The following is a 20829-nucleotide window of genomic DNA, read 5'->3' as shown; positions in this document are numbered from 1 at the left end:
GTTCCGGCCCCGATCATCCGCTCAAGAAAAGCCCCCTGTACTATTTTAAACCAATGAGTAAACAATTAATAACGTTAACTATCCATGAAGTTAAGATTTTTTATAAATAACTACTCTGTTTTACCTACTTATTAAACTTTATCTGTTGCGTAGTGTTATCATTGTTTTTTTCAATATTACTTTTTCTTATTACACAAATTACATTTGTTGTACCATAAATGCATAGCCTGAAATGGGTAACGTCTTGAAAGGATGCAGCTAATGTCAGTGACATCAAAACTTGCATATTCGAATAGCATCGGGATCATTTTTGCGTTTTAACAAACCTTTATGTAATTATCCTAACCTGCTACGTTAATTTTCCTAACCTGCAACGTAAATTCTCCTGCCCTGCTACAAAAAAATAATTTCTGACATTAGCGGATTGTCCCATCTAGTCAAGACCCCTCAAATGCGAGTGCAGGATAGACAGACACCACATCGCGACAGGAGGACAATATACTTTATTTACATGACGTAAGAAAAGCGGGTCTATCATGTCATATCTCCAGACAAATGTCTAAAAATATATATATATTTTTTAAATGTCATAGCACTAATACAGTATTTCGCCAACTTGTCAATGCAATTGAAGCCTATTGCGCACTGCACAGGCTGTAATGCATTGTTCTCATCAGCATTGCATGGCCCATTTGCCTACATACCACACAGGGATGTTTTTCTTTATTTAGTTGAGTTATTGAAACAAAGTCTAAATAGTGTAGCGAAGTAATTGCATCAAAGACAAATCGCACCGAGTAAAATAAAGGATAATAAAATGTGACATTGACACGCCACACAATTTTTGTCTCGCCATCACAAGTGACGTCATCAATAAGACACGACCTTGTCGAAGAAAAAACAACAATGCGGTCTTTAAACTATAATTCCGCATATATAAATAGCTTTCTTTCTTTACATTGATCCAAAGCTTTCGAATGTATTTAAAGAGAATATCAGTGCATTTAGCGGGAGAGCTTCGATTTGTCTTTGTTGTTATCGAACAAAAAATAAAGAGTTGTTCCCCACCCCCTATTTCCTCTGCTGTGGCGGAAGTAACTAGTATTGCTGAGGCCTCATCCTTCCAATGGCGACTGAAAACAGGCTGATTAGAAAGCGGGAGCAACCGTGGAGGGGGTCAGAGCAGTGTAACCGAAATTAAATAAATATATCATACTCTCACTATCCATAAAGTTAGTTTACTATTGTACACCCACCAAATCACGGCAGATTCAATGGCCAAAAGTCGGAATATTTCGCTCCTTGAATCGGGTAAGGCGCATATAGTTGCCTAATTCATTGCTTAAATTATAGATAAAGCTTGATTTAATTGATATCCAATTGTGGTTACTATTGTATTCTATTCACTTACAGAGCTATATTACCTAATTTCACGTTTTCTGACAACGGGTCCATGTCGGAGTGCGGCTGAGGTAAGCTGGCGTGCCTTATTGACATAATTTCTTACTATTCAAAATTGTTGGCTAATAGTTTATGAAAGCAGCACATTCGAAACACCTATTTGTTTTAATCAATTGCAGGTTCTAGCGAGCGAACTAGAAGAGTATCAGGTGTGTATTCCGGCAGCGTTCTGCGGTCGGTGTATGTAGCTAGTGATCCCGATTGGACTGGAACGTAGAACTTGTCTCACTCAAGACTTTTAATGCTTCTCTGGCCGCCTCACTCGTTTGACATCACACGTTTTTACTAACTTAATTTCTGGCAGTATTTCTAGCATCTTCATTGTTGTGATTTACACTAATACGCTCTATTTGGGATAGCTTTTACCCTGCAGATTAGACTGGCAAGGAAATGAACATCCAAGATCTTACGAAGATTTGGTAAGTTTATGATCAATAGATGTAAACTCATTGTCGAATGTCTGTTATTGTTGAATGACAGCCACGTTGTGTGTCCATGCTTGGGCCATTTACTCTTTGTTCTATTCAGATTTAATCGTTGTTACATTCTTGTTACATAATAACCTGATTTTAATTTTTACCGGTATGTAGGATTACGTATTTTCGTATGTCTCGAAAGCTTGACACTGTAGTATAGAAACAAATTTGATAGAGCATTTATAAATGTATCTGTTGTACTGCAGATAGGGTGGGGACTCTTGGGGTTCTGGCTACGTCAGGACACCACTGTTGACCAATCCACGTCCTTGAAAGGCTGTCGTTGCGTTATTATCCTTGTAACCTGTGTTGTGATTCGTCGGTTGATTAATGTGTTTTACATAAAACGTTCTGCCCACAAAGAATATAGCACACTGGTGGAACGAGATCAGATGTACATGAAGAACCCAAGTTATGTCAGTTATTTTTTTGCCCCTAGAAAAATTAAGAAATTATATTTTCTTACAGTGCCACTGGCTGACAGTATACAGAAATATTAGACAAAGACTTTGATCCAAATAATAAATAGACAATGTGGTTGCAGTTCTGTAGTTTCATGGTTCCTGGTGTCATCATTATTTACATTTTGTAAAAAATGTTTAGTCATTTAGCAGATGCGCCAGAGCGACTTACAGGAGCAATTATTGTTAAGTGCCTTGCTCAAGGGCACATCGACAGATTTTTCACCTAGTCTGCTCTGGGATTTGAGCCAACGACCTTTCGGTTACTGGCCTAACGCTCTTGACCGCTACCCAACCTACAAATGTTGTGATGGCTTGATTGAAGAAGGAACAAAGCATACATAATGGTTTAACTTGTAACAATGAAAGCTGGATGAGTCATTCTGCTCATCAACACTATGTTTGATCCCATAGGTTGCAGCCAACAGACACATTGCACCTGACCATTTGATGCAGATCTGTAAACAGATTGGGCCGATTCTGGACAAAGAGGTGCCATCATGTGTTCCAGGCGTACATTCCCTACTGGGAACCGGGAGGCAGTCCTTACTCAGAACTTCAAAAGGTGCAGAACTTTACATGTATCTTGTCTGAGCGTGAATTCTAAATGTATACATCAGCAACTATTCGTTCTGAAATCGAATTGTAAAATGAAATTATTAAATTACCTTTTTCTTTCCACCTCTTCCAGATTACGGCAATGTTCGGAGGAAAGGCTCGTCATTTGCTGCCCTGCACAGAGGGAGACCACCAGAGATGCATTTGACCTGCAAGGATCCTCCAAATCTAGGTGGGTATTCCCTGACACAGGATTGACATGTTCACACATTATTATTTTCTATTGATGCCGGTACTGTAAATTCAATGTTTGCTTATTTTCTGTTAACATGATTCTGTTGTTATCATGTTTGGACTCTAAATTATAGTGTTTTGTCCTTCACAGTGGAGGTTTACAGAGGAAGGGAGCTGACAGGTACTCAACGGTTCAGCACTGTGAACCCTGTGAGCAACTATCAGCACATGCGGATGCACAGGAGGATTCTGGGTCATCTGTCTGCAGTTTACTGCATCGCTTTTGATCGAACCGGTCTCAGGATTTTCACTGTGAGTTGTGTCATCATAAAGATAAAGTTCTTGGGGGAAATCATGTTAGGTGGTATACCTGAGGCTCATCACTTTATCTACCTTGTCAAACCTACTTTCAAGGGCTCGGACGACTGCTTGGTGAAAATATGGTCTTCGTTTGACGGGAGGCTTCACTCCACACTGAGAGGACATTCTGCTGAGATCTCAGACCTGGCTGTCAGCTTTGAGAATACCTTGATGGCGGCTGGCAGTTGTGACAAAACCATCCGAGTGTGGTGCCTTCGTACCTGTGCCCCTATGGCTGTCCTACAGGGGCACAGTGGCTCTATTACCTCCCTACAGGTAGGAGCTTCCATATTCCTCCAACACCCTTATTATGTTTCTATCTGACTGTAATGTTAGCCGGGCAAAGAGTATGTAAGCTAATGCTGTCCACAGTTTTGCAAATGTAGGACACCATGCAACAGTGTAATGGGATAACTGCACACAGCACTTTTTATCCCATGATGTACAGTGAGGAAAAAAAGTATTTGATCCTTTGCTGATTTTGTACGTTTGCCCACTGACAAAGAAATTATCAGTCTATAATTTTAATGTTAGGTTTATTTGAACAGTGAGAGACAGAATAACAACAACAAAAATCCAGAAAAATACATGTCAAAAATGTTATAAATTGATTTGCATTTTAATGAGGGAAATAAGTATTTGACCCCCTCTCAATCAGAAAGACTTCAGGCTCCCAGGTGTCTTTTATACAGGTAACGAGCTGAGATTAGGAGCACACTCTTAAAGGGAGTGCTCCTAATCTCAGCTTGTTACCTGTATAAAAGACACCTGTCCACAGAAGCAATCAATCTATCAGATTCCAAACTCTCCACCATGGCCAAGACCAAAGAGCTCTCCAAGGATGTCAGGGACAAGATTGTAGACCTACACAAGGCTGGAATGGGCTACAAGACCATCGCCAAGCAGCTTGGTGAGAAGGTGACGACAGTTGGTGCGATTATTTGCAAATGGAAGAAACACAAAATAACTGTCAATCTCCCTCGGCCTGGGGCGCCATGCAAGATCTCACCTCGTGGAGTTGCAATGATCATGAGAACGGAGGAATCAGCCCAGAACTACACAGGAGGATCTTGTCAATGATCTCAAGGCAGCTGGGACCATAGTCACCAAGAAAACAATTGGTAACACACTACGCCGTGAAGGACTGAAATCCTGCAGCGCCCGCAAGGTCCCCCTGCTCAAGAAAGCACATATACAGGGCCGTCTGAAGTTTGCCAATGAACATCTGAATGATTCAGAGGAGAACTGGGTAAAAGTGTTGTGGTCAGATGAGACCAAAATCAAGCTCTTTGGCATCAACTCAACGTGTTTGGAGGAGGAGGAATGCTGCCTATGACCCCAAGAACACCATCCCCACCGTCAAACATGGGGGTGTTTTTCTGCTAAGGGGACAGGACAACTTCACCGCATCAAAGGGACAATGGACGGGGCCATGTACCGTCAAATCTTGGGTGAGAACCTCCTTCCCTCAGCCAGGGCATTGAAAATGGGTTGTGGATGGGTATTCCAGCATGACAATGACCCAAAACACACGGCCAAGGCAACAAAGGAGTGGCTCAAGAAGAAGCACATTAAGGTCCTGGAGTGGCCTAGCTAGTCTCCAGACCTTAATCCCATAGAAAATCTGTGGAGGGAGCTGAATGTTCGAGTTGCCAAACGTCAGCCTCAAAACCTTTAATGACTTGGAGAAGATCTGCAAAGAGGAGTGCCTGAATTTTGCAGGACCCCAGGAAGAGTGGCAGCAGCTAATGGGGATCCATAATAAATACAAAGACTAAACCTGATTGCTTCAGCAGCTCACATTGGACCACTGGTGTGATTGCTCTCTGTACTGTAGACATCCCTCAGTATAGATGTGGGTGCATAAGTCTGTCTATCTGGAACAGCATTTAACTGGGTGAATTACATCTGTCCTCAGTTCTCACCGTTTGCCAAGGGCTCAAAGAGATACCTGGTGTCCACTGGAACTGATGCAACAATCTGCTTTTGGCAGTGGGATGTCAATAACATAAATTTCAGGTGAATTTCAACTGCTGGTAATTTGATCAAGATAATTGCATCCTGAAAATTACATCAAAAGTCTGAAACATTTACACTCTGTTTGTAAAGTGATCGCCCGCAGAAGTTTACAGAGCGACCCAGGCCGGGAGTTCAGATGGTGTGCTCATCATTCAGTCCAGGTAACGATGTCAAGATAGCAGTTTTATGTAAAAGAATGCTTTGGATCTTTAAAAACGTTTCAACAAATTGATCATACAGTACATGTTATACTCACCATAGCTGATATGATTTTCAACAGAAGTATTGATCTAGTTTTTTACCTCACCAACTGTTACAAGTACAAGTTATTTTAACATGGGTATACAGAGGGTCTGAACCAAATTGGGATACATTTATAGTAGTTTTTGTGTTTTATAAAACATTTTAGGTGGCATGTTCTTAGCGACGGGAAGTACTGACGATGTCATCAGAATTTATTACCTGGGAGGTGGGAACCCTGAAAAAATATCAGAGCTTCATGAACACACGGTAAGATCCCTTGAAGAGTAGATAACCCATCACATAGCAGCGAACAGCTGAACACAAGGAAGAATGAGTTCCTAAAACAAATCATCATTAAATCCATTCAAGCTTTAATTTACAATAAATACAAACAACGTTGATGTAATATTCTAATAATTGTTGTCAATATATGTTCTCATTTTTAGGACAAGGTTGACAGCATCCAATTTTGCCACTCAGGAGAAAGGTATGATAAATGTGATTAGGTGAAGCACTCACCTTAGCCCAACAGTTTTACTTTGTTAAAGCATACTTTATATAGATTTTCTATTGTGTTATTGACTGTACGTTTTGTTTATCTCATATGTAACTGTGTTGTTTTTATCGCGCTGCTTTGCTTTATCTTGGCCAGGTCGCAGTTGTAAGTGAGAACTTGTTCTCAACTGGCTTACCTGGTTAAATAAAGGTGAAAAAATAGTGTAGTGGTTCCCAACCTTTTTCACGTCACTGTACCACAAACTGAATTTTGCTCTGCCTGGAGTACCCCTGAAGTACCCCCTCATTTGCATTTGACCAGTAACCCTATGCTCTTATGAGTCTTATCAAGTACCTCCTGTGGATAGGCCAAGTACCCCCAGGGGTCATTGTACCACTGGTTGGGAACCACTGGTCTAGAGTTCATTGTCTTGGTTTGCCTCGTCTCGTAGGTTTGTGAGTGGCAGTCGAGATGGCACAGCACGCATCTGGAGGCTGACTCAGCGTCAGCAGTGGAGGAGCCTTCTTCTCAACATGAACGCCACTCTACCAGGGTTAGGAATGAACAGCTTGACGGCACCATTACATACTTGCATCTATGTTTTCCTCCTTTCATATGAACTTTCTCCTCAGCTCGGAACACGCAACCAATGAGGAAAGCTTTTTCAAGCCCAAGGTCACCATGGTAGCGTGGGATCGCCATGACAACTCAGTAATCACAGCGGTCAACAACCATATCCTCAAAGTGTGGAACTCCTACACGGGCCAGCTGCTACATATCCTTAAAGTAGGAGCAATCGCATTGTTTTACATTCCATTTGTGAACAGTGCTGTCTCACAAAGATAGCTGAGGACATTTTGTATCTGTGACTACTAGTAGTGTAGATCAATTTCCATCCTTCAACTACAGTGCATTCGGAAAGTATTCAGACGCCTTCACTTTTTCCACATTTTGTTACGTTACGGTCTTATTCTAAAATAGATGTAAAAAATAATAATCCTCAATCTACAACTAATACCCCATAATGACAAAGCGAAAACAGGTTTTTAGATTTGTTTTGGCAAATTTATTAAAAATTAAAAACAGATACCTTATTTACATAAGTATTCAGACCCTTTGCTATGAGACTCAAAATTGAGCTCAGGTGCGTCCTGTTTCCATTGATTATCCTTGATGTTTCTACAACTTGATTGGAGTCCACCTGTGGTAAATTCAATTGATTGGACATGATTTGGAAAGGCACACACCTGTCTATATAAGGTCCCACAGTTGACAGTGTATGTCAGAGCAAAAACCAAGCCATGAGGTCGAAGGAATTGTCCGTAGAGCTCCGAGACAGGATTGTGTCGAGGCACAGATCTGGGGAAGAGTACCAAAACATTAATGCAGCATTGGAGGTCCCCAAGAACACAGTGGCCTCCATCATTCTTAAATGGAATAGGTTTGGAACCACCAAGACTCTTCCTAGAGCTGGCCGCCTGGCCAAACTGAGCAATCGGGGGAGAAGGGCCTTGGTCAGGGAGGTGACCAAGAACCTGATGGTCACTCTGACAGTGCTCCAGAGTTCCTCTGTGGAGATGGGAGAACCTTCCAGAAGGACAACCATCTCTGCAGCACTCCACCAATCAGGCCTTTATGGTAGAGTTGCCAGACAGAAGCCACTCCTCAGTAAAAGGCACATGACAGCCCGCTTGGAGTTTGCCAAAAGGCACCTAAAGGACTCTCTGACCATGATAAACAAGATTCTCTGGTCTGATGAAACCAAGATTGAACTCTTTGGCTTGAATGCCAAGCGTCACGTCTTGAGGAAACCAGGCACCGCTCATCACCTAGCCAATACCATCCCTACGGTGAAGCATGGTGGTGGCAGTATCATGTTGTGGGGATGTTTTTCAGCAGCAGGGACTGGGAGACTAGTCAGGATCGAGGGAAAGCTGAACGGAGCAAAGTACAGAGATCCTTGATGAAAACCCGCTCAGGACGTCAGACTGGGTTGAAGGTTCACCTTCTAACAGGACAACGTCCCTAAGCACACAGCCAAGACAACGCAGGAATGGCTTCGGGACAAGTCTCTGAATGTCCTTGAGTGGCCCAGCCAGAGCCCGGACTTGAACCCAATCTAACATCTCTGGAGAGACCTGAAAATAGCTGTGCAGCGACACTCCCCATCCAACCTGACAGAGCTTGAGAGGATCTGCAGAGAAGAATGAGAGAAACTCCCCAAATACAGGTGTGCCAAGCTTGTAGCATCATACCCAAGAAGACTCGAGGCTGTAATCGCTGCCAAAGGTGATTCAACAAAGTACTGAGGAAAGGGTCTGAATACTTATGTAAATGTGATATCTGTTTTTTATTTCTTTATAAATTAGCAAAAATTAATAAAATCCTGTTTTTGCTTTGTCATTATGGGGTATTGTGTGTAGATTGATGAGGGGGAAAAAACCATTTAAATCCATTTTAGAATAAGGCTGTAAGGTAACAAAATGTGGAAAAAGTGAAGGAGTCTGAATACTTTACAAATGCACTGTATTTGTATATGAAGAATAGTTGAAGGATAGTCCTAGATTCCTTGGTCAGGAGGACATTATAGTTGTTCTACTGTTTGTCCCCTTGTCACTGTAAGCATGCTTTTCAGGAGCATTTCCTCAAATATTTTTGGCCAATGACTTAGTCAAATTGCAGAATACCATCAGACAGTGAGTTGACCTGACAGTTGTGTGATGCTCTGTGCAGGGCCACGAGGCTGAAGTGTTTGTCCTGGAGCCCCACCCCTCAGACCCCAGGATCATGCTGTCTGCTGGCCATGACGGAAACGTCTTCATCTGGGACATCGTCCGGGGCACAAAGACACAGCACTACTTCAACATGGTGAGGAGGAGCCACGCACCACAGAAGACTTAACAGTAACATCCATTCTCTCCAACTATGACTGACTCCATCTTGGTTGCTCTGTCTCCCCTACAGATTGAGGGCCAGGGTCATGGTGCTGTCTTTGACTGCAAGTTCACTCCCGACGGCCAGCGCTTTGCCTGCACAGACTCCCACGGCCATCTGGTCATATTCGGCTTTGGGAGCTCTAAGCCATACGAGAAGGTAAGGATGCAGCTCCTACTACATATATGCATAGGAAAGAGTCCTCTATTCAATGGTTTGAGATGACGTCCCAGTGAGATTGACTGCCTGTCTTTGTCCAGCTTCCAGATCAGGTGTTTTTCCACACTGACTATCGGCCACTGATCCGGGACGCCAATGGCTTTGTGCTGGACGAGCAGACCCAGCAGGCACCCCACCTCATGCCCCCTCCCTTCCTGGTGGATGTGGATGGGAACCCCCACCCCCCCAGATACCAGCGGCTGGTCCCCGGGAGGGAGAACATTGCTGACGAACACCTGGTGCCTCAGCTGGGATATGTCGCCACAAGTATGTTACTACCTCAGTACTTGACTGTCTCAGTCTGCCTGCTTTGACCATATCTTTTAGTTAATTTGACTATTTATACAGCATTTATGAGGCAGTTGTAAGGCAGTATGATCCTGGTGTTTATTTGACCAGTACATCCCCACACTAAAAGAGCAGTTGGGCACGTGTGTTTGTGTGGATGGGTGGGTTCTGTTTGACCAGTGCAACTACCATCTGTTTCTCTGAGAGTTTGTGAGTGGGTGGGTTAATCTGTTCGAGTGAGTAAATGGGTGTGTTACTGAAGACCCTTGCCACTACCTCACGCAGTGTCCATGTTGTCCCCCTCAGGTGATGGCGAGGTGATGGAGCAGGTGATCAGTCAGCTGATCACGGACCACGAGGAGGCCACGGCCAGACGCAGTGTTCTGGATGACGCCATCAGGCAGCTGCAGGAGCAGCAGGACAGGCAGAGCAGACCAGGGACATTGGCCCCAGCAGAGGCTCCAGCACAGGCCCCAGCATTCCCAGCCCCCAGCACCCCACTCAGAGGTACCAGAACACACCCACACTGTCAGTTCTACTTGCAGTATTGTGTCGTGGCATGCAAGATAACATGTTCCTAGCTCTCTTTTCCTTTCCATAAACTACCATTGCTGTTGGGCATGCTCAAATACTTCACATTCCTACATGTTGATGATTAAGGACGCCATTGGAAATGGAAAATACGTTCTCATCCCTTATGGTTGAATGAATGATTGGGTCCTGGAAAAGCAGTCATGTTGTGTTCCCTCCTCTCCCGCTCTGTACCCAGCGTCAGTGAATGAGCGAGGTGCAGCTGAGGTGCAGTCGTCCCCTAACGTGGGTCTGCGGCGCAGTGGGCAGGTGGAGGGGGTGAGACAGATGCACCAGAACGCCCCTCGCAGCCAGATGGCCACGGAGCGGGACCTGCAGGCCTGGAGACGCAGGGTGGTGGTACCTGAGCTCTCATCCAGCGTCTACAGGTGAGACAGACATCCCTCTATTCCTCAAACAACAGGGGGAGATCATTTGTATAGTTGGTTATATAAGACAAAGGATGTCATGTGTATATAAACAAGTCTACTCCTAAATGGTTAATCTCTAGAACATTATTCCTGAAATGGAAGTTGAAATGAAATGTCTAAATGATCTTGTAGTTGCCAGGATGACTTCCGAATTACAAAAGGAGAGGAGGAAATTGCCTTATACAATGCAAAGAAACGACGTGTGACATACGGAAGTTGTAGAGTAAGTAGACATATTTAATCATTTAAAAATCATGATTGACCACAGGGATTTTAAAATGATACTGACCTCATACCTGCATTTCTGCTTTGCTTCTGCCTCAGGATGATTCTGAAGATGAGGTGCCTTGCATCAAACGTGCACAGTCCCGCAAAAAGCAAAAAGTCTTCCAGCAGAGCAAAGATGGGATTGTGGAGGAATTAATCGAGTTCTCCTGTGAGGAGGGAGAGGAGACCGCAACATCAGAGGTATATTCTACAAACCTGTGTGATAAGAAATATGCTTTTGACATGTCCGTTAGAGAATAATAAGCTATTTGGAATATTGGTGAAAGTGGTAAATCTTGCGATCTCCTTCCCCACCTCTAGGACCATGAGATGGAGGGCAGTGAACTGGATTCATCCAATGAGGAAGAGGAATGGAAAAGTGACAGTTCAAGGTACAGATAAGCTCTTTGCTTTTCTTGATTCCTTGCAAAGAGGTACATGACATATGTCATATTGTTGTTGTTTCCCTTGGTTTAATGCTAACATAACTTATGTTGCCCATGACAGCCACTCGTCCAGTGAGTACTCTGACTGGACAGCGGACGCTGGGATTAACCTGCAGCCCTCCACTCCCGTGTCATCACGGAAACGAGTTCGCCGCCAGCTTAGCAGCTCGGAGGAAGAGGAAGATAATGAGGAGGAAGAGGAGAAGCAGCAAAGTAACGAGGAAGAACCACCTCCTCAGACTAGCAAGCAGAAATCCAAGAAGCCCAAAAGCAAGACGCCCAAGGTTAGCCACTGTACTAAGCTGCATATTTTGTTTGTTAATGCTTGCATCCTGCTCTGGTATGACAAAAAGTAGTTTCACTTCCCTATTGAATATTAAATCAATCTTACGTAAATGTTCATTTGTATCACAGCGGCCTAAAGCCAGGCCATCGATCAATAGAGAAGTGTCCAACGAGTTCAGACCCTCAACGTGGATCACTGATGTCATTCCCAGGAAGTCTCCCTTCGTTCCCCAGATGGGTGATGAGGTACGTGGCTCTGTCTGGACCATATGGCTTCCCTACTGTGTTGTGTTCATGTGTGAGTTGCTGGGGTCTAAATCAGAGGAGGCTGGTGGGAGGAGCTATAGTAATGGCTGGAGTGGAATAAATGGAACGATATGAAACATATGGAAACCAATTTTGACTCCATTCCAATGATTCCATTCCAGCCATTTCAATGAGCCCGTCCTCCTCTAGCTCCTCCCACCAGCCTCCTCTGGTCTAAATACGGTTACCATCTCTCCCTCAGGTAATCTATTTCCGCCAGGGTCACGAGGCGTATGTGGAGGCGGTGAACAGGAACAACCTGTACCCCATTAACATGGAGAAACAGCCCTGGAGGAAGATGGAGCTGAGGGTAAGAACATCATATCCACTCTGCTCCAAACTAGGAAGTGGATTAATCTGTCTTCCACTGATGCAGTAGAAAATGGGTTAGTGTGTTGAGGGCCTGTGTCTAAGGACATTGTTGAAGAGTAACTTGAAATTCTCCTTCTTCTCTCTACAGGACCAAGAGTTTGTTAAAATAACTGGGATCAAGTATGAAGTGTGCCCTCCGACACTGTGCCGCCTGAAACTGACGCTCATTGACCACGGCACGGGCAAAATCACAGACAAATCATTTTATGTCAAGTAAATGATGCAACCACCTCAAAGTGTCTAACATTTGAAGATACATGTACATTTTTACAGACATTACCAGAGACATTTGGTAACTTTGGACTTCTGTACGCCTCCCCTCAGGTACCATGACATGCCGGATGTGATTGACTTCCTCGTGCTTCGGCAGAGTTATGACGAAGCACGCAGTAGAGTCTGGCAGCCAAGTAAGTTAACAAGACGTCTCTCCTCAGGGCTCCTCAAACTACTCAATGTCCAGTAACGCATGAGATGAATGGGTGAACATTTCGATACAATATTTTCTGCATTTCCCCCATCTAAAATGGTAATATCCTTCACTGCAGATGACCGATTCCGGTCAGTAATAGATGATGCCTGGTGGTTTGGGATCATTGTTTGTCAGGAGCCATATCAGCCTGAATATCCGGACAGTCATTTCCAGTGCTTCAAAGTCAGGTGAGAATGTATTAAAGTGCTAGTATGATTGGGTCTGCAATGTTGGAAACCAGTCAAAATGGTACCCAACGGTTGATGCTTTCTGCGGTGGATTGCATGCTTCTAACTTGCTTGGTTTTGCTTTGTTGCCAGATGGGACAATGGCGAAACGGAGAAGCTAAGTCCTTGGGATGTGGAAGCTATTCCAGAGGATGGTAATTTACAGACTCTGTTGTTGTAAATGGGACATTCCAGGACTTAGTACAGAAGTACAATATTTGGTAATTGACTGTATGGTAACAATGGTGTGTGTGCTCTTCAGCCCAGCAACCCGAGTCTGTAGGTGGAGGGGTTCAAGTGACAGCAGAGGAGATGAGAGAGGTCATGTATAAACCGCAGACAGGAGAGTGGGGTGAGAGGAGCAGAGACGACGAGTGTGAACGCATCATAGCAGGCATTGACCAACTCATCACCGTCGGTAAGCACACTCGCCTCACCACTGCATTTTGGTGCTATTTCCTCCTCAGCAGACCTCGCATTGTATACCATTCCTAGATGGGCTAGTGAGGTTTTGAATTTCAAATTCACAGCACTTCTTATTTTTTATTTATTTTTTACAGATATTGTAGCCCCATTCTCTGGCCCAGTGGACATAGTTCAGTATCCAACCTACTGCACTGCGATAGCCTTCCCGACAGACTTGGGCACCATCAGACTGAGACTGATAAATAGGTTCTACAGGCGACTGTCCGCTTTAGTTTGGGATGCCAGATACATTGTGCACAATGCCCGGACCTTCAATGAGCCAAGGAGCAAGATAGCCCATTCAGCAAAACTTATCACAGATGTCCTGCAAAAATTTATCAAGTGAGTTGTCCAAGTGTTGAGCTTAAACTTATACAGATTAATGTATCCGTATTTAACAACTTATGTTGCCTTTTTATTTCCTCAGTCGACCTAGCTGTACAGATATCATGGAGATCTACAATGCTATTGAAGACATGGACTATACGGATGATGAGGTAAATCAGGTTTGATCATCAAATCATTCAAACCTTGCTGTGTAACTTTTGGGATGAACTGATATTTGAATGTCTTTCCCAGGACCTGGAAGAGGCACCAGGCCCCTCTTCTGGACACAGACTGCGTCAGGTAAGTAATGAAAGATTATGTAAAAACCAGAACATCTTTGTCTTAAAATCAGCAATGAAAATTTAGGGAAGTGGCTGGGATGTTATCTGATATCTTATGTATGTGTCTTCCTTCACCGCAGCGCTCTGTGGAGACGGTACCTGACCGGGACTCCTGGAAGGGGCAGTGCAAGCGTCTGATGAACTATGTATTTGAGTGTGAGGACTCAGAGCCCTTCCGAAAGCCTGTGGATCCTACCTCCTACCCAGTAAGAGAACACGGAGAGTTCTACTGTAATAGTGACTCTAGCTTTGACAGAACTGTTGATCTGTGGCTCATGTCTGTTTGCAGGACTACCTTAGCATCATTGACACTCCCATGGACTTTGGGATGGTGAAGGGGACCCTTGAGGAGGACCGCTATGAAAACCCCATGGAGCTCTGCAAAGACACACGTCTGATATTTGCCAACGCTAAAGCCTTCACACCAAACAAACGCTCAAAGGTAGTTCAGCTCTTGCATTTCCAAACCATACAAGCGATTCCAGTGTAAGAAATCCTTATACCTTAATCAAAAACTAGAATTCAGTAATCTTATATTGAGTTGATTTTTCATTTAACATTGGTCAGGTTCTGGATTGTCATCAATCTAGTGACTAGGACCTGCTGCCAAGTTGCTATGCTATACAGATTTGTATCTCCTCTGTCCCCAGATCTACAGTATGACTTTGCGGCTCTCTGCATTCTTCGAAGAGCGAATCAGAACAATCATATCGCAATACAAAACTGCCGTCAAGAGCAGCGAGATGCTCCGCCGCAGCCAGAGGTTCCGGAAGAAGCTTCAGCACCACGAGTCTGCTGCACCCAGCATTACCACCACAAAGTAGGCCTCACTTCTACTGCCAACAGACCTCATTGGGCTTAGGGACGTGTACTTGTGTGGTCCACAGGACCTACAGCACTTCTAATGATATTGTTCTTTCCCTTCAGTCAAAAGAGGGCTGCTCTAAAAACTCAGGAAAAAGTGGAAGTGGCGTCGACGACCAAATCTACCTCAGCCAAAGTGTCTGCTCCTGAGAGAACCAGGAGGAGGAGCCACAACAGTGACAGCTCAGGCCACAGCTCTTCTGAAGCCTCCTCAGGGTCAGACTCTGAGATTGAGAGTGAGTTATCTATGAGTGACTCTGAAGAGGAGAAACGCCCAGGGTCCTCACGGCACCATCACAGCAGAGAGACCAGGGGAACCAGAAGAGTCACCAGGAACAATGGGGCAAAGACTACAAAAAGTTAGGATTTCACATAAATCTGGCAGAAGGCAGCTAGCGAGACATCCCTTAGTCTCTGTCCCTCTTATAAAATCCCTGTTTTTATGTTTTATTTCAGTTGCTGAGAGTGAGGAGGAGTCCTCCAATGAGGAGAGTGAGGACGGTGGGAAGTCGTCCAACTCTTTGTCTCGCCGATTCCCAAGCAGGTCCAGCAGCAGGAGCACCAGGCTGACCAGAAACAATGCTGCTGCCCATAGGAAACACACCAAACGGCCAGGTAAACACCATCACACCATAGAGCAGGGAAAAGGAGGGGTAACTAGAGCAGGGAGTGGTCAGGCAAATGCCCTTATGGTTAAAGGTCTAAACTGGCCATACAGAGCAGATATTATTTTAGTTATTATATGATTATTAGCCATTAAAAAGTTGCTGGTGCTCTGTGTGTGTCCAGAGAGAGGTGCCCAGATGAACGGTCACAGCAGGAAATGTGTGCGAGAGAGGCAGCTAGACAGCGACTCTGAGAGATCCCCATACCAGGGTACAGACACCTACAGGGAGGAGAATGTGGGCCGCAGGACAATGAAAAGGAAGACTGCCAGGGCGGCCGTCAACAAGATGAAGCTTCTGGAAGCCTCTGAGGAAGACTATGGTTCTGAGGAAGAGGACAAACATAGGAGGAAAAGCAGCCGCCATGCGACCCGAGTCAGCAAACGCACTGCCATGATCCAGAGCAGCTCTGAATCAGAGGATCAGTCATCAGCACAGAGTGAGCACACAGTCAGCTTAGACTGGTTTGGATCAACTATTATTGTTCACAGATCTACTGTACCAGAGCCACAAAAGGCATTCTTTGAGAACTGATTTTCAACACTGTTGGGTAACATACACTTTCTCTCCCCTAGGTTCTAAAAAAGGCAAGGATACATTGGGTGATTGGGAGAACAATGAGGACAGTATTGAGAGTGAAGCTTCATCCTCTCGTTGCCATCAGAATGGAGAGAGTAAGAACTCCAGCAGCCGCATGACGACCAGACAAGCTGCAGGGACAGGGGGTAAAGGTAAGAGCTACAGGCATACTGTAAATACTTTCACAGTCATGGCTACTTTCTCTCTGCCTTTTCTCCAAGTTTAGTCAGTTGTTGCTGTAGTGTTAATGTTTGTATCTATCTCTATTTCAGATGATTTGTCTCATGTAAATGGGCACAGCACAAAACATGACAGTAACTCGGAGGAGGAGGAGAGTTCTGATGGTGAAGAAGAGGAGGAGGAAGAAAAAGAGGATAAAGCTGTTGTGTCTCAAAAGTCCTCCAGAAGCATGGCAACCGCTGCAGTGAGCAAAAGTAGAACTTGCATTACCAGTTATGTGGCAGAGGAGAAGTCTGGCTCCAGAAAGAGACAACACAAACCTCTGGCAAGCTCTGACGAGGAATACCGAGACCACAATGCTCAAAAGCACCCTCACCAAAACGGGAGAAAGGTGGAGAAAGAACATCCTAAAGGCTCTGAGAAAAATAGTAAATTACCATCAAAAAGCCAAGAACAAACATCTGCCTCAACCCACAAACAGGATGGCCCTGAATCAGAGGAACTCAGTGACACCCCAAAGAGATCAAGCTCTCGCAAGAAAAGAGTGAAGTCAGAAGAGGAGGAGGAAGATGGGGAGGAAGAAGACGAAGAAGACCGCAACCACTCAGATGATGAATCTAAGGGAGAATCCAATAAAAAACGTCAGTTGCGAAACAACAACAACAACAAACCCAAAAGACAGAGTCACACTGACTCTGTTTCAGAGAGCGAGGAGGAGGAAGTTGTACCCAACAGGAGAGCAAGGAGGAAACTGCATGCTTCCTCAGAGGAAGAATCTGATCGGAAGGAGAAGCATAGCCCTAGCAGGCGGCCTTGCCTTCGAGCCCAACCAAAAAAGAAATACATCAATGAAGACTCTGAGGAGGACTTGAACTCTGAGATGCAAGGCAGTTGTAAGAATGGGAAGAGCAATGCTGTTTCAGATAAAGGACATCAACGCAACCGACGAAAAGCCTCCCCAGCTGCTACAAAACAACAGTCCTCTTCCAAGAGAAAACGCATTTACACCTCAGACTCCTCAGACAACCCTGATGAAAAGAAACGGTGCATGCCCAAGGCTAAGAGCTACTGTGAAGATCAGGACGAGAGGGAGACAAAAAGATCCAACTCCAAGCATCCCAAGAAGGAATCTCGATCCAAGTCTGAACCCGAACACTGTAATAGTCAGGAAGATGCCTCTTCCCACCCAGGGTCAGAGGATGAGAAGGAGGTTGAGTGTCCGAGGGAGAAGAGACATTTGGAGCGACAGAAACGCAAGCAAAAGGAAAGCTGCAGCAGCAGTGCCCACAGTTCTGCCTCTGAAAGCGAGGAGGAGGAAGAGTCCTCTGCCTCTGAGAAGTCCGCTGCCAGCTCAGGGTCCCAGAGCAGTCCAAAGAGAAAAAGCCACAAGAGGTCAAGGGTCAGCGACAAGGGTGCCGCGCGCCACTCTCGACAACGGCGGAGGGACCCCTCTGAGGCAGACAGTGACCAGCCGTACGCGGAATTCCAGAGAGGAGCGTGTGGAACGCGTATCAAGACCCGAAACCGCGGCAAACGAACGGTGACATATCACGACAGCGAATGAAGGCTTAGTCAGAGAGGCTTAGCCAGAGAGAGAGACTAACTGGAGACCTTGAAGACACTTGATCGCCACATTAAGGTAGTAGCACTGTAGCTCTTTCAAGAGGAAATGCTGTGAATCTGTTTCATTCAGGGATATTTATATTTTCTATGAAAAAAACAAGTTTATAAAATGTATGAATACAAGCATTTGAATAGCTGGTTTTCACAAGATATAGCGCAAACCACCTCCCATTCTGCTTTTGTGATTTGGCCAGCTAAATAACTGTTCGGGGGAGCGTTGTCAGCTTGGGTGCTATCTTTAATATACTTCTGTTTAATCAAGCATATTTTGCTGGCTTGCACTAAGAAACACACTGTGTAAAGAGGTATTTCATACACTAGTTTCGCATTAGGAACTCAGGGGTCAACTAAGTTTACCGTAGTCTCAGCCATTCAGTCTTGGGAGCTAGAGTAGGTAGGGACAAGAACAATTTCCAGGATGGCGGTTTCAGTCCAAGCACACTCACTGAGACAAAACAAATCAACTTCACCCTCCTTTGACTTCAACACTCCTTTGTAAATCCACATTAATTATCCTTTACTGTATTGTGAGGTGACTTGTTGATATGAGCCAAAAGTACAAATTTGAATTCCTAGTTTTCCCCCCTTTTTGTCTTCATTTCTTTCATTGTTTATTTTGGAATATGTTGTGTTGTGTGTGTGTATTCTAGTCATAGAATGAGGTGTAAATATATGGGATTGAGAATGACATATTTTGAAAAGTTTGAGGATCACTCTGTAGCAAACTTGTTTAAATTTGAGCATTAATTTTCCTTTTGTATGGCATTACAATGCATTGTCTTGCCACATGTCACAAATTGGTACCCTTTTGCCAAGTACAGGAAACCAAAAAGTACTTATTGCAAAATACTGTGATTTCTCATATTGGGAAGACATTCTAGTGTTGTTCTGTGTTATGTACTCTCAGTATTACATTTATTTTCGGAGAGAACTTAACTGCATTTAACTTTTTGCCAGTCACATAATTTAGTTGTGTGTTGCGGCGGTCTTGAACTGCAATTGCATTGACATTTTTGCTTAATGTTTTTCATACACTTTGATACAAACAGATTTCATAGGAAAAAGTTACTGGTACTCAGTATAGTTGTGGAGTGCAAGAGGGCTGTTTTTTTTCTGGTTAATAAAGACACAATTCAAGGCTCACTTTGTATGCGTTATCAATTTCCTATGCATTCTTAACCATTCCTTAAACTGAACCAAAATATAAACACAACATGCAACAATTTCAAAGATTTTGCTGAGTTACACTTCATGTAAGGAAATCAGTCAATTGAAATACATTCATTATTAGTCATTTCACATGACTGGGCAGGGGTGCAGCCATGGGTGGGCCTGGGAGGGCATAGGCCCACCCACCCACTGGGGAGCCGGTTCCCTTTTTTTAGGGCAATGTGAACACAAAGCTCCCCAGGTTCGCTTGTCATTATTCCCGCACCACACACTAGACTACTGCAACACCGTTTCCCCAACCATAAACCCTCTCACATTGGTACCACAAAAGAGAGAAGTTGATGATGTGCAGGTTCGCTGAAAAAACGGGTGCTGTTTTTGGATAGGCCTATTGATTAGTGATTGTCAAGGATGCACAGAAATTCCAAAATATGTGAGTTTTTAGTAAAGATTATTTGTTTGCAATATGTGATCTATAGGCTAAGAGAGCTGCATAAACTGTTTATTTGATTGTAGGGTTTGAATACTGTGAGGAGACAGCAACATATTTGGTGAGAATCACAACATAGGGTACAAAATCAATTCTAGCTCTTAAAGGGGCAGTAGCCTACATGGGGCGTACAATTGTCAATTACAGCATTATTTAATCTGCAGTTATTATTCTGTTATTTATTCTGTTACCAATTATATTGAAATGTTAATAGTATATTTTGATTACAATTATTTATCATATTTTTAACTAAATGCAATCTATTAGCTTCCAAAATGTAAGTAGTGGCCATGTACTCTTATAATCTCCACCAGGCACAGCCAAAAGAGGACTGGCCACCCCTCAGAGCCTGGTTCCTCTCTAGGTTTCTTCCTAGGTTCCTGCCTTTCTAGGAAGTTTTTCCTAGCCACCGTGCTTCTGCATTGCTTGCTGTTTGGGATTTAGGCTGGGTTTCTGTATAAGCACTTTGTGACATCTGCTGATGTAAAAAGGGCTTTATGAATACATTTGATTTGATTTGACTTCATTATATCTAGCTGTCCGATAACACATTCTGGTGGAATGGCTTGTCCTGCACTTTGTAAAAACCCATAGTGCATTGAGTGAATGTTGGAAAAAACCTATTGGTTCCTTTCTAAACATACAGTAGCAATGTGAATGCAAAGAGGACTCGGACCACAAAATAGGTGAAGTGAACTGGCAAAGGAGTTGAGTTCTCATTCAAAGGCAAGGGCAGTGTGAATACAAAGAGAACTGAGTTATTTAGCTTCTTTTTTTTACCCCAGAGTTCACATTAAAGAGGACTGAGATCGTTTCTTTTAAAGAGGACTATATGTGAAAACACCTTCAGAATTAACCAATAGGAAGCTCTACGCAAATAACCTACGTTCATTTTAATCCGAAGGACCCAGGTTTCCGACAGGACATGAACGCGGCATAAACCATTTTATAAATCCGTCTGCACTTTCGGTATAAATTATGGTATTTGTTACACGCAAAACAA

At 43.9% G+C, this 20829-nt stretch overlaps 1 protein-coding gene across 1 annotated transcript; it reads left to right on the top strand.

The window, feature by feature from the left end:
- Positions 1–639: 639 nt before the first annotated feature.
- On the top strand, positions 640–19309 carry LOC121558708 (bromodomain and WD repeat-containing protein 3-like). Its single transcript, XM_045211831.1, has 41 exons — positions 640–1311; positions 1414–1472; positions 1581–1610; positions 1821–1880; positions 2813–2963; positions 3090–3188; positions 3342–3502; positions 3605–3826; positions 5469–5569; positions 5660–5730; positions 5979–6079; positions 6259–6299; positions 6760–6861; positions 6941–7094; positions 9042–9176; positions 9273–9401; positions 9503–9728; positions 10056–10256; positions 10519–10708; positions 10883–10973; positions 11075–11218; positions 11339–11409; positions 11525–11747; positions 11878–11994; positions 12257–12364; positions 12515–12639; positions 12751–12833; positions 12972–13083; positions 13216–13277; positions 13385–13540; positions 13683–13929; positions 14015–14084; positions 14167–14214; positions 14336–14461; positions 14545–14697; positions 14906–15075; positions 15183–15478; positions 15576–15734; positions 15909–16223; positions 16360–16515; positions 16636–19309. Exons 1-41 carry the CDS (start codon positions 1275–1277, stop codon positions 18105–18107), a joined length of 6774 nt encoding a protein of 2257 aa, XP_045067766.1. The 5' UTR covers positions 640–1274; the 3' UTR covers positions 18108–19309.
- The last annotated feature ends 1520 nt before the right edge of the window (positions 19310–20829 follow it).

This window comes from Coregonus clupeaformis, chromosome 5 (genome assembly GCF_020615455.1).
Source record: "Coregonus clupeaformis isolate EN_2021a chromosome 5, ASM2061545v1, whole genome shotgun sequence".
Lineage (NCBI taxonomy): Eukaryota > Metazoa > Chordata > Actinopteri > Salmoniformes > Salmonidae > Coregonus > Coregonus clupeaformis.
The sequence above is the reverse complement of the archived record's forward strand: the minus strand, read 5'-3'. Positions and strand labels throughout refer to the sequence as shown.

Excerpts from the sequence above, each read along its gene's own strand:
- LOC121558708 (XM_045211831.1), top strand. The coding sequence starts at position 1,275 with ATGGCCAAAAGTCGGAATATTTCGCTCCTTGAATCGG. Across the intron at positions 13,084-13,215 it reads TTCCAGTGCTTCAAAGTCAG|ATGGGACAATGGCGAAACGG; the intron begins GTGAGAATGTAT and ends CTTTGTTGCCAG. Across the intron at positions 14,085-14,166 it reads TGGACTATACGGATGATGAG|GACCTGGAAGAGGCACCAGG; the intron begins GTAAATCAGGTT and ends TGTCTTTCCCAG.